This window comes from Python bivittatus, unplaced genomic scaffold (assembly GCF_059951505.1).
Source record: "Python bivittatus isolate LINGU-HERP-01145 unplaced genomic scaffold, Pbiv_v1 ctg000080_np1212, whole genome shotgun sequence".
Taxonomy (NCBI): Eukaryota; Metazoa; Chordata; class Lepidosauria; order Squamata; family Pythonidae; genus Python; species Python bivittatus.
The window spans coordinates 88,005,774-88,019,423 of NW_028277035.1; the positions used below are offsets into that span (position 1 = coordinate 88,005,774).

Here is a 13,650-nt window from a genome sequence, read left to right on the forward strand (position 1 = left end):
AAAAGGGCTGCTGAATGGGATCTGAAGGCAGAATTATTTGGGAGCATAAATGTACTAAAAACAGATTACAGCTTTCTCACTGCTGCACAGTTCCCAGGGCCTCAAGAAAAACAGAATGCTGTCTAGGGGGGGCAAAATAATATCCACATCTCCTATAAATCAAAAGCCAGAGAACACATACCATATTATGATTTGGCCAGTCGGTTCATTTGTTAACAGTTCAAGGAATACCATTTAACCACTCCAAACTGATTTACAAGAATTTTAAGCTACTCACAGCCTGTTGAGGATTGCAAGGTACAGCCTCTTCATATGGCATAAAGGCATTTATGTCTTTAAAGAGAATCGGTAATCAGCAGGTGCCTGTTGTTGTTGTAATCGTTGTTATTATGGTGCCTTTAATTCCTGGTGACTGCCTGGACTAGTCCCTGCAGTTTTCTTGGCAAGGTTTTTCAGAAGGGGTTTGCCCTTGTTTCCTCCTTCTTCCCAGGGTGGAGAGAGAGGGACTGGCCCAGCGTCACCCAGGTGGCATCGTGCCTAAGGCAGGACTAGAACTTACAGTCTTTCAGTTTCAGTTTCATCATCATCCCCACCTTTTAAAAATATTTTGGTCAACTGAAGATAGCAAATATACCTAATACTCCTACCTCCTATTTTCTCCACAACAACAACTGTCAGAGTCTGCACACTCAATCCCAAAGTTCAGTAAATCCTCTGGAGACAAAAAGTTCCATCAGAGATTTCTTTATTTAGGAGAAGCACACAGCATCATAGTTTGTTGAGTCTGATTCAACATAGCAAAGCCTTGTCTTTTTAAGCCCAACTTCCCCCCCTTCTAGGTTTCTATTCCCGGTTGCAGCTCTTCGTGTCTTGCTCCGGTTCTCACACCTCCTGGCCTTGGATGTCTGGTTCAAGATAGAGATAACGGCACCTGGCCTCCTCTTTCCCCCCCTTTTTGTGGCAGGTCAAGCAAACGGTTAGAATAACATTCCCAACATTTCACTATTGATCTATGGTTAGCAATAAATGCAAAAGAATGGTTAGTAATAATAGCACATTAAAATAATTGAAGATTCTGATTTGCGTAGATCCTGACAACAGCTCTGTGAGGTGGGTTGGGCTGAGAGAGAGCGATTGGCCCAAAGTCACCCAGCTGGCTTTCATGACTAAGGAAGGCCAAGAACTCACAGACTCCTGGTTTCTAAGCCAGCACCTTCACCACTATGCCAAACTGTTAGATAACTGCCTCTAATAAACCTAATTTGTGTAATACCTATTGACTATCAGTTCTGGGGGAGTAAGGGCTTATTGTTAGTTTAGGTTCATTGGCTGTTGTATGTACTTGGCCTCCTGTGAATAGAAGGGCTCTGTAGTAACTTGACGATGAACCTTAGTCCTAAGACAAAGCCATGAGGTGGTGCTGGATCAGGAAATACTACACCTAAGGGTCTCTTTTTTCCCTCTACTCCGTACTAGGTTGATGGGGAAAAAAATTTCTTACTACAGGTAGTTCTCGTTTAGCAACTGCCTCATTTAGCAACTGTTCACAATTATGACAGTGATGAAAAAGTAACTTTGCGACCAATGCTTGCATTTATGATCTTTGCAGGTCTATAAAGCAAAGGAAAGCTGAAGATCATAAGCACAGTTGTGGTTTCACTTAGCAACCGCCTCGCTTAACAACCCAGTTGCCAGTTCCAATTGTGATTGCTGAATGAGGACTACCTGTATGTGTGGCTTTGGTGGGACTGCAGCCAGTCTGTCATTCTGATGAGGAAAATGCCCTGATGCCCTAATGGAATCTGGTGCACCACTGAGTTGAAGATGGCTGTAGAGCAGTGTTGTCCTTGGCCCTTTAAGATGAGTGGACTTCAACTCCCAGAATTCCCCAGCCAGCCATGCTGGCTGGGGAATTCTGGGAGTTGAAGTCCACTCATCTTAAAGTGGCCAAGTTTGGACAACACTGCTGTAGAGCCTGAGTTACGCACTTCACTGAGTTACGCAAGCCCCTTCGCCACGACAAGGCAGTGATCCATGAAGGGGATTTCATAGAGAGGGAATGTAAATTCTTGTTGTTGCTCATGTTATTCAAATTCTTCAGGTTGCTTATGTCATCATGCTAGAAAGTACGCACAATCGCCTTTCTAAACTGTACAGGACTTGGAAGGCTGTAATAGTTGGCAACTCTAAATAGAAATTGTTTGCTTTGCAACGTAACATTCGTTGGGCCTCATATGTGAGCAAGGTCAAACTGTTGTACAAGCAGCCAGTCTTCGTAACAATAGCAAGACCCATGTTGTTTGCTATGCAATATCCTCTCTGTGTCTAAAGAAGGCTTTCAGGTGTATGTCAGATGTCCTCCCGTTATGCTGATTTACTCATGAATAAAGATAATTAAGAGAGCCAGTTTAGTGTAACAGTGAAGGCACCAGGCTAGAAACCAGGAGAGGGTGAGTTCTAGTCCCACCTTAGGCTCAAAGCCAGCTGGGTGACCCTGGGCCAGTCACTTTCTCTCAGCCCTAGGAAGGATGCAATGGCAAACCACTTCTGAAATCTTGCCAGGAAAACTGCAGGGACTTGTACACACACACACACACACACACACACACAAACCTATTCAGGCTTTCCTATGATTAGAAAATAAGAGTCATACTGTGACAATCACAAAGATGACAAACATCAAGCTATCTTTTTGCTATCTGAACTTCAGTGGTGTGTGGGCTTGCTCTGATCTGGATATAGGGGTTGAATGGAAGTGTGGTAAGTCCAAATTAACATGGAAATGACCTGCAGTAATTTTACAACATGACTGAGGCTGCAAAGTGACACGAAGTACCTCGTCAAGGTGAACTAGGTTGTCTCTTTGTCTGGCCAAGGAGAATCGCTTTGCTTCTGGAGAACATGGTGCTTCTGTAAGAGGAATCAAAGCCACCGTGCATATTGTTTAGGCTCATTTCCAGACTGATTAGGATAATGAAATGTTTTAGTTGCCTTGGACGATGATTTGGGTCAAGAGACAGAAAACTCTTATGAAAAACTAGTAAAGATCTAGAAGCCTGCTTGTATTTGGAGGATAAATGAATCAATGAATAAATAAATAACCATAAATTGGAAGCAAATTATATTTAAATGATGAAAGTAATACAACTGAAGCTTTATTAGCAGTAATGTACACATACAACTCCATTTGTCCAATTGGTTGAACAGATTTAGTATATTACTGAAGCAACTTTTAATATGCTCTCCAAACCTCTTTATCCAGTGTAATATGGATAGAATGTGTCAGCCATAATTCCCATTTGCGGAACCTTTATTTCTCTGGGGAAAAAAGCCTGCAATATTTGCATTACTTATGCAAAGAAGTATAATGCGTATGGCAACAAACCGCTCTAGGTCTGGAATTTAAATGCTCCTAGCGGTTTGGGGATGGGGGTACATTCCCATATGATACATGATTATTATCCAAAAGCCAGAGGTTATTAAATGCTTGAACAGGCAATGCAAAGGTTGTCCTGAAAGAAGTCCTTGTTTTAACCAAGAACTGTAACTACTCAGAGAATCTTAAGTGAAACACCTCCCCCTAGAAAGAAAAAGGGTACAATTTCCTCCCCATTGAAACTGGCATTGAAGGCAGTGACTTTGTCATCCATGTTAAAAGTCACTGTTTCCTCATCGCAATCCAAAAATACGGAAACCTTTCCAGACCTCTTGGGAGGCACGTGAGCATCAGTTTCCAGTTGCCGAAGCCACCAGAGGCCCACTTGCCAAATCCGTTCTTCAGGGACAAGGCTGAGATAGCGCTTCCTCTCCACAGACTTCCCGGCCACCCCAACAGCCCACTCCCTCTGCGTTCCATACTCCACCTCCCAGTAATATTTCCCTGATCCAAATCCAGGATAGCCCAGCACACAGGGACTGCTATTGAATCTCTGTGGACTGTCTGGCACCACTTGGGGGACACCCATATTTTTCACAGTCTTCTTGTCTGGTGACACAACCAGTGATTCAAATGCTGTGTTTGGGTCGAAAGTCACATCAACTGCAGGAAGAAAGATAGAACATCAGAAGCCAAACCAAATTCTAGGGGAGCAACATCACTGAAAGCATTATTACCCAATAATAATCCAAGCTCCACCTCTTTTTTACATGCTTTGCACACGCAACACACCTGAAGACCAGGTGGAGCTTGGATTCCACCATCACAGTTGCCATCTTGACTTTTTTTAGCAGACCCTGCGGACAATCCTGTGTACCTTACTAAAAAATCAAAGTGGTCTCCACCCATCCTTGAGTGAGTAGAAAACTATACTGGCATTAAATTTGGTGCCTGTGTTGCGAAGATTTGCCTATCTCTGTTGCTTTTGTTGCCTCTGTTCCCAGTCACTGTCATTCTTCTGACTTCCCTCTAAGGCAGTGTTTCTCAACCTTGGCAGCTTCCAGATGTGTGGACTTCAACTCCCAGAATTCCCTAGCCAGCCTTACAAAAAGTACAAAAACACAGTACAAAAAAAGATATCGTGGGGACAAGTGTGCACCTTAGTTAGGTGCAAGGGGGGAAAGCCAATGTCTGTTGTTTAAAATGAGATAATCTCACCTTTTACATGACTGTCCCCTCCCCTCCACAACAGACATTAGAAATGCTCTTAACAGGTTATACCAAGAAAGCCAGAAAGCACTGAACAACCCAAACTTAATTGCAATGGGATTGTCTTGCGTTATTGTTCATTTGACCCAACTGATCTTGGAGAACGACATCTAGTTTTCTTCTCATCAAAGATGCTTTAAATTCCAGCAACACTAACCCTTTGCCCCTCCCCTCCAATCTTTTTTTTTCTTCCTAGTGTTTTCCCGCAGGTGCAGGGTCCCTCCCTTTTTTAACCCATCTCTTACTTTTGTACTGGTTTGGGGTGGGTGAAGCTAGAGCCTTTCCACCGCTTTCCTGGTCAGCGAAAAAGCATAGTGAGAACAGGAGGATGCAACAGTATCCTAAACAAGGATAGAAAACAAAGGCAAGAACAGGTAAGGGACTGTTACTACTGTCTTATAGATGGTCAAGTTTGGTTTAGAGAACAGCTGGGTGCAATTTAGCACTTGCTGTCACATGTACAGTAATGTCTTGCAGGGCTTGCAAAATGTCCTGGCTTTTGTTCCTGGCTAGGCAAATACTGAATATTATTCTCATTGGTGTGCGTGGAGGGGATATTTGGAGAACACTGATTGGCTGATCAGTAGATAATGGGATGTATTTCATTCTCCCTCCTAATATATCTGTCTCTCCCAGCAATCTATCGGTGATCAAGGCTGAACAAAATATGACAAAAAGCATAAGAAAATTTATGCACCATGGCTCAGTGATGACTAAAGCAAAAAAAAAAAAAGTTATTTTGCAGCATATGAAGGGATTATTTTTATATTTTTATCCCATCTTTTTTAAAATATATAACTCAAGGCAGTGAACATGCCTCATGCTCTGGCATAAGAGTGTTTAATCAGGCTGGGGAAAAGTATGTACCATATGATCAAGGGGGAACACTGGTGTTGCCAAGACCTTCTTGCACAAATGGGAGCTGAAAGTGTGGAAGAAGCAAAAGAAAACCACAATCAGGATTTTTTTTCTTTACCTGTGAGCTTCCACAGGACATTCTTTGTTTGTAGGAAGTTCAAGCCAAGTTGGAAGCCAGTAGAAAGAGACATGACAGCTATAAATTCTAGTTTCTTACGAAGAAATAAAAAAAAGTCAATGATTAAATGGATTTGGGACTTAATCCAAGTGATTTCACAGCATCACACACAACACCATTATTTTCTGCTCTAAGGTTTTGCTGTGAGTGACCTGACACAGTTTGTTCCCAGATTTGGCAGATGACCAATAAATAATATTTTGAAAACTGTTGTGAACTACAAAAGGACTGAAATCCAAAACTGTCCTTCTGTTTTTGCAGTGAGTTGGTTGGACAGTCGAGCAACATTTCAGGAAGGACAGCAGCACAAGTTTTTGTACACGGACATACAAAGTGTTGCACAATGCCACACAACAGCTTCCAAAAGGCCTTGTGTAACAGTTTCTGAGGGTCTCCTTGCTAGAATTTCATCTGCTTGAGTATCTTAAAACTATGCCTCCAACTCACAGTTTTAAGGAGCCCTAAGCTGCATATGATGTAAGAATTCCCCATAAATGTCTTCCAAGTTAAATGTTCTTTCATCAATTCTAATTAGCATTTCTTCTTTTTCCCACTTTTTTAGGGGGAAGCAATAAATATGTCAATAGAAGAAAAAAGAGGAAAGGAATTAAATTTGGCATTGCTCAGAGATTATTTCAATCACTCAAAATTTAAGGCCACAAGTTGTGGCTGGCAGAGTACCCAGTTCCACCCTTCCAAGTTGCTGATGAGTATTGCTTCTGTCCAACTTTCCTCTTGAATCATTTTTCCTTATGGAGAGAGGATAAAACTATTGTACACCCCAACAGCTGATGCTGAAAGGATAAGTCACTGGTGATCTCTACATGGATGACCTCACAAACCAGTAGCTGAGCTGATGGGCAAATGAATAATGCTCTAGCCTTTTTTTTTTCAATATGTTTCTCTAAGTATCAAAAGGTAAAAGTCAGAAATGCTCACAGTTTACTTCAAAAAGCTGAATTGTGATAGGATGCAGAATGTTGCATGTCAACACCTAAATAAAGATTTTCAAGCCCCCTCCCCCTGGAAAATAAAAGATCCTTTCCACATTCTATCCCCAGATAGTCCAGGATATTATTAGGTTCACAAGCAAGTGCTAAACAATCAGCATTTCTGAAAACAAGCTGCACTATAAGATCTTACCTTCTTTTCAATTATGAGTCCTGGAGACCATGATTTCTCTGGATGAAATGATTTCAGCCCCTTCACTGAAGTCTCTTAAATACTTCTTCCATCAAGGATATTGGCTTCCTGTTTCTCCTCTTTTGTGCAGACTGAAACCATATAGCCTGTTCTGCAGCATTCTCCAACTGGCTTGCTGAGTAGGAGGAAGAGGGGAACAGAAGTTGGCCATTTGATCAGAGGTCTTAAGATGATGTAATTCCGAGAAATGTTACATTCTCACATCAGGTTTCATAACCTTGAACACAGGATTAACTGCTTAAGTATCTCAAAGAACTAAGAGTTCTGTGGCCCTTAAAAACTAATAAATGAATTTCTTAGTCATTAAGATGCCCTAAGGATCATCTTTTTATCTTAAATAACAGAAGGTAGTTCATTCAGCTAGTCTAGTACCTAGTGATAGTATTGTTGTATACTCCCCATTTTTCTGTGCTGGCTTCTTTAGAAGAAAGAGTAATGGAGATTTAAGATACTTCATTCCTGTATCTAGCTATATCTATATCTATCTATCTCAGCCTTCTCCAACCTGGTATATGTTGGATTATATCTCCCACTCTCCTCAACCAAACGAATTGTTCATGATGGCTGGGAGCGATGGGAGGGTAGACCAACAATTTGGAAGGCAACAAACTTAAGAGTTCTAGTTGCAGTTTCTACATTCATTGGCTGCTTTTAACTTTCCCCCACTTGTTCCCAAATGACTTTTCTTTATCTTGGACTTCTCCAGTTGCTGATCACTATATGTTGGGCTGTATCTGCAAGGCAACTAGTTGAAACCTGGAATTTTGGGAATTGAAGTCCCAACACATCTGGAAACAACCAGCTTGGAAAAGACTGCTTCCTACACACATGCACACAACTAAACCCCTTTTTTATTTGTGCCTTTGTGACTCCTGGTGACCACAAGAACAAGTCCATATACTTTTCTTGGCAATATTTTCAGAAGCGGCTTGCCAGGTCCTTCTTCCTAGGGTTCAGAGAGAGGGACTCTTCCAGAGTCACCCAGCTGGCTTCCCAGTTAAAGATGTTTTTAGTCCAGCACCTTTAATTACTGCATCAAAATGGCTCAGATTGACTGTTTACAGTGGAATGGCTCTTCTACTGAAAACTTTAAAAGAAGATTTCCAGTTAGTTCCCATTCAGAAAACATACCCAGATCTTGGCTATTTATTCAGCAATTAGCTTAAGAAACAAAATTGTCTGCGTCAGTCAAAACACCAATTATCAGCCGCATTGTCTGGCCATAAAGCAAGCAAGTGATAATCATTAACAGCGAACAATACAACCTGCTTCAACAGTGTGTACTCATTCGGTTTAAAGTCTTACCCATCAGCTCTTTTGAGAGAAGGGAAGTTGAAAAAGGTGAATTGCACCTCTGACTCCCAAATGAAACAACTGGATACCACACTGAGTTGCCATGCTAGATGCCATGCTAGTAGCCCCATCGGCAGAATTGTTCAGGAAAACTATTCAGGCAGCATGTTGTCTTCATCATCTTCATCATCTTCAATACTATAATCTAAGACACTGTTTCTCAAGCCTGGCAACTTTCAGGCGCATAGACTTCAACTTCAGAGGGGTTGGTTATCACCTCTAAAACCCTACATGGCATGGGACCAAGTTAACCGAGGGACCGTCTCATCCCCATTTCATTGACCCATCCCACCTGGTCAGGCAGGGAAGGTATGCTACGGATCCCGTCACTTAGGGAGTGTCGACTAGCGGGGTCCAGGAAGAGGGCCTTCTCTGCCATTGCTCCTCCCCTATGGAACACTCTCCCCCCAGAGGTGAGGTGGGCCCCCACTCTCCTGGCCTTCCAGAAAGGGGTGAAGACCTGGCTCTGCCAGCTCGTGTGGACTTGAGGAGGGGTAACCAACCCTGCGGGTGGTTGGCACCCTGAAGATGCTCCTGTAGGTCAATAACGTATCTTATACCACCAATTCCTTGGATAATATTATTTATTTATGAATGCTGTTTTTATTGTATTTTAAATGGTTTTTTATTCTTCTTGTTGTTGTAAACTCCCCAGAGTTGCTGCTTGAGTGGGATGGGCAGTAACTAAATTTGAAATATAAATATATATAAATAAATAAACTCCCAGAATTCCACATCCAGCATGGTCTTTGCTGAGAATCTGGGGGTTGAAATCTGCAGATATGGAAACTGGCCAGGTTGGAAAGCAGTGATTTTGGATATAATCCTATTTTGGAGAATCAACAACTACAGGATTCAGAAGACGACTGACTGAGAAAATGGTTATGGCAGATAGACACTTGACTGAATGATTTACATTTGTTTTCCTTCTGTAACTTTATCCTGCTTTCTCCCCTCCTCATGGAGGCACTCACAGTGCCTTGCAAGCTATAATGCTGCGTTCATCTGGATCCCTTACAACAAGTGTTGCTGTGTGGTCTGCTCAGCAGTAAGTCATCAACTCCATCAACTCAGGGAGAGAAATTGCTGGAATGTGTGTGGTTAAGGGTAAGAAATATATTATCTTAGATAGGACATAGCCCAAACTGGTCCCGATCTAAACTGGCATCCTGAAGAGGGAGTGTGGCAAATTCTTAGTTTTTGGTATGACACAACAATGCCTCCAGGCATCTTGATTAAGAGCTCCAGGCTTTTCTTTCACAATTGTCATATATGAAGACACATCTCTGATATGGCCTACCATTAGGCACTCATTCCCACCTTCTGAAAGCAACCACTGAAGTTAGACTTGGAACTACTGAAGTTGGTGGCATGTTGCAACTGCTGTACCAGGGAGTGATGAAAAGAGTAATCAGATCTGAAAAATTGCCTAGAGAAACAGAAAAGGGAACAACCTGGCAAAAGAAAAGCTGAATTCTACCTATTAAGGGCTCTAGGCATGGGATCAATTCAACAGATGTTTTAGGAGCACTATGGCCAGATCTCCAAGAGTAAAAACAAGACATATGAATTTATATAAATGTATCTATTTATTAATGCTAAGTACTTGTGAAGCTGCATTTAGAGCTATGCTATCTGGGCTGCAAACATCTGGATGACAGCAGAGAATTACACCAAACACTCTCTTGCTGTCATGTAGCAGTTGGCTGGACGTTTGCAGCCCAGATGTGGTCGTCTTGGGCGAAATGAGGAATGAATGTGAAATTACGTTCTATGCTCCCATTCTCCTGAGCCAGCTGCTGTACTCACAACTTGCACTCCCACTGCTTGCACTACTGCTGACTGCCAGCTAGGATTTGCTCCTCAAAACCAGGAAACTTTCCTTGTTTTGGAAGGCGTGCCCAACAAAACCAGAAAGTCTGGTCACCATAGCGGATTAGCTAACTGATTCCGAGAATGCCAGCTAACATATGCAAACACCATTTCATCAAGAATAGGGCCATTTGCAAAATGCGTTGGGATGAAGCAAGCATTCTCATCTGATCTGTTAAAACAGTCGTGTTGTTATTGTTATTATTTATTTCAAATTATAGCAATAATTGTAAATCAATTAAATTGTAATCAAATTATTTTAATTTATTTTATGAACGATTTAAATTTATTGGCCACCCAATCCAATGGACTCTAGAACACTCATGTGGCTGCTTCAAAGCTGTTCCCTTTGTGTTTCTGTGTATTTTTGCAGTCAATTCTTTTCTAGGACTGCCAGTGAAGCAAAGTGGCCATCTACACACACACATGTGGAGACAGCCAGAGAAGGCATTAGAACAGTGTTTCTCAGTCTTGGCAACTTCAAGCCGTGTGGACTTCAACTCCCAGAATTCCCCAACCAGCATGCTGGCTAGGGAATTCTGGGAGTTGAAGACCACATGGCTCAAACTTGCCAAGGTTGAAAAGCACTGCATTTGAGGAGCTGTATTTACACCAGCTCATTTTACAAAGTGCTTCTTTGAAATGCTTTGTGCAGCCTTAACAAATCGCATTGCTTCTTGAAAAAAAGTAATGTCACTTCTTCACAGAGAAAACAGCACAGTTGTGATAAATTAATTTCTAAGGTGATGTAGGTCTTATTACAAGTGTCCTTCTTAGGATGACAGTAGACACCCTCTTCACTTTAACCTTGAATTTTTCCAGGAATGGAAACCTGCTTAGCAATGTAACCTGGTGTTTCTTCTCAATCTTTTGGATCTTAAGTGCCAGCAATCACACTTTCAAAGACACAGGGTTCTACCCTCATGGAAGCAAAAATCCACTAACCCCAAAAGGGAATAGCATGAGAGTAATGTGTTTATGTATGTTAAAGACTTAAAGTTTCCTTAACTTATTTTGTATCCTATCTCAACTACTGAGTCCCAGCTCTGATATTCTGGGAGTTGATGTCCAGATATCTTAAAGTTGCCAGGATTGAGAAACACTGGAATACACCCTTCATCATCTTTAATCCCTATCTTCAACACTTACTACTATGCAGCTACCAAAGTTGGAAGAACCACCAAGTGAAAAGTTGCAGCCCTTTGTTGAGCTTATTGTTAATACATTTTGCAGAATGAGTCTGCATACTTACAACTTTTGTAGCTTTCTTTTTTAAAAAGCTGTTGGTAGTGTACTCTATGCCAAAGAAGGAAAAAAAGTAAAATCTGGCCCAGTAACTGCTGATGATGAAACTGTTATTTCAATTATTAAATATGGGGCTCCTGAGAATCCTTTGAACATTAAATGCTATACTGCAGCTATAAATAAGGCTGCAATCCAATATACAAATGAGAGAGAAAATCCTGTTAAACTAAATGTAATTTGATTACTGAGTATTTGTTACTGGTACTTTTCATATACATGTACAAAGCCTCATAATTTTTGACATAACAAGAATATAGATCTGAAGTCTGGAATCTCACTGTTCAGATGGCATTAACTCATATCATTCCAGTGTTTTCTTACAGTCCAAAAATAACTTGACTATTTTATAGCAAGCACATTTGAAAGGCACAGGTACAGTGGAAATGCAGATGAAAGCCTATCAGTTTGAAGCAAAAGCTGACAGCCAGGAGAAATGAGGTGGTAAAATAATGGGTAGATTGCAAGTGAAGTAAAAATGACAAGATAAAAAGACTTTGAAGCTTCACTGGCATAGACAGCTCTTGATCCCTGGTGATCATGTCTCAGAAATGGATCCAGGTTTGGTTAGGCACCAAGAATTTTAGGATTTAAATGGCTGTGATGCAAATCGGTTGCAGGCATGTGTAGAGTCTATGCTAGGTAGGATAGATTAAAGGAGGAGTCAGAAGCTAACCAACACCTGGGGCAGAACAGTGTATGTATTTTTTATTAATATTTAAGATGTGCTAATATTTCATATTAAAAATATAAAGAAATGTTAATGATAGGAAGAGGAAAAAATTAATATTTCTGATCTATGTTGTTCTCTACCTGAAATATTTTTTAATAATATTTAAAATTGTCAGTCACATTAAGATTATCCAAAAAGAAAGAAGAAAAATGGTAGTAGGTGTCCATAAGTTCAGCGTCTATGATTCAGAAAGAGAACAAAAGGCAAAACAAGCAAACTTGTTAAAGTAACATCTCAGCTTGATCAGCTGATGAATACAGTTTCCTTGCCATTCTCAAGGAATGCATACATTGACACACCACATTTAGTATTCCTTAGTTCTCTGACCAAAGAATGGGGTCAAACAATAGTTCTCTTCAGCTATGGAATCTGGCCCAGGGTTGGATACACCATCCTCATCCACCAAATTGTTTCTTTCATGCACAGAATTGAGAGGGTTTTCCTATTTGTCCTGTTTCAGGTTTCAGTTCACATGCACGTACTTGCTAGGTGAGGAAAGCAGTTTACTCAAGGCTGAGCTGATAATAGCAGATAAGGGAAGACATGTAAATCAACAAAGTCTCATGGAAAGAAAGTCTGCCTAGGTGGTTTCAGTTTCAACAGGAAGATGCAGAAGAGTAGTCAAAATCCAGTCCCAAGTTCAGAGAGCCAAATCAGGTTTGTCAGCCAGTCCAAGGTCAGAGTTTCACAAGCAGGATTCAGAGGACTAACACACCAGAGCAGGAAATCAGACAGCCATTTCTGACAAGGAGTCACGAGTCAGAGCTGTCTCTTAAATCAGGCTGAAGCCAGCTGCCTTTAACCAAGAGATTTACTCCTTTGCTTAGCAAGGAGTCCTAATAAACATCTTTCCTCAGTTCTCTGCTCTACTCCAAGGGCTTGGAGGCCTTATGTCATCATCATCTGACTGCTCCAGCTGTTCAGGTGGTGCCTGTGTTTGATCAGCCTCAGGTGATTCTTGGCTTGGTCTCTCCTGAGGCTGACATTCCACAGATTCAGCTGGAGCAGCTCCTTCAGAGTCAGATTCAGAGCCTGAGTCCTGGGCCATGACACTATTTCCCATCTCTCTATACTGCTGCTGGTATGTACATAAAAGGTTTAAAGCTGGAACGACCAAAGGCCACTGAAGGACGGCCCATGATAATTACCCACAGTATTGTTTCCAGTGACTCTGGAAAGTTCTGTGTCCTTTTGATTGACATATTAATACTATAAATTCTTGCCTGTTGTTCATGTCTCTCTCCCCTGCTTTTGCCTGCTGCTTATCCCATTTTTGCCAATTCATGTGTTGACATTTGCCAATGTTTAATAAAGAAACATTAAGTTATATTTTTTGCTAGCTGTATTGAGTATGGTCTCTTTGCTGGATATAGGGCCTCACTGGAAGTGCTTTGGGGGCAAACTAAACTGGAAATTACTCACAGCCATTTCCCAACACCCATACTGAAAAACCATTTGTAAAGCAAACAAAACCAGCAAAGAAAAGATTGAAGCTGACGGTAGCCA

At 41.3% G+C, this 13,650-nt stretch overlaps 1 protein-coding gene across 1 annotated transcript; it reads right to left on the reverse strand.

Annotated features, from left to right (window-relative positions):
• Positions 1–3,195: 3,195 nt before the first annotated feature.
• On the reverse strand, positions 3,196–6,932 carry LOC103061595 (ohanin-like). Its single transcript, XM_007431302.3, has 4 exons — positions 6,825–6,932; positions 5,622–5,715; positions 4,891–4,986; positions 3,196–4,039 (listed from the first exon to the last, which is right to left on the reverse strand). The coding sequence occupies exons 2-4, from the start codon at positions 5,692–5,694 to the stop codon at positions 3,552–3,554; spliced, it is 657 nt and encodes a 218-aa protein (XP_007431364.1). The 5' UTR covers positions 5,695–5,715; positions 6,825–6,932; the 3' UTR covers positions 3,196–3,551.
• Positions 6,933–13,650: the final 6,718 nt, after the last annotated feature.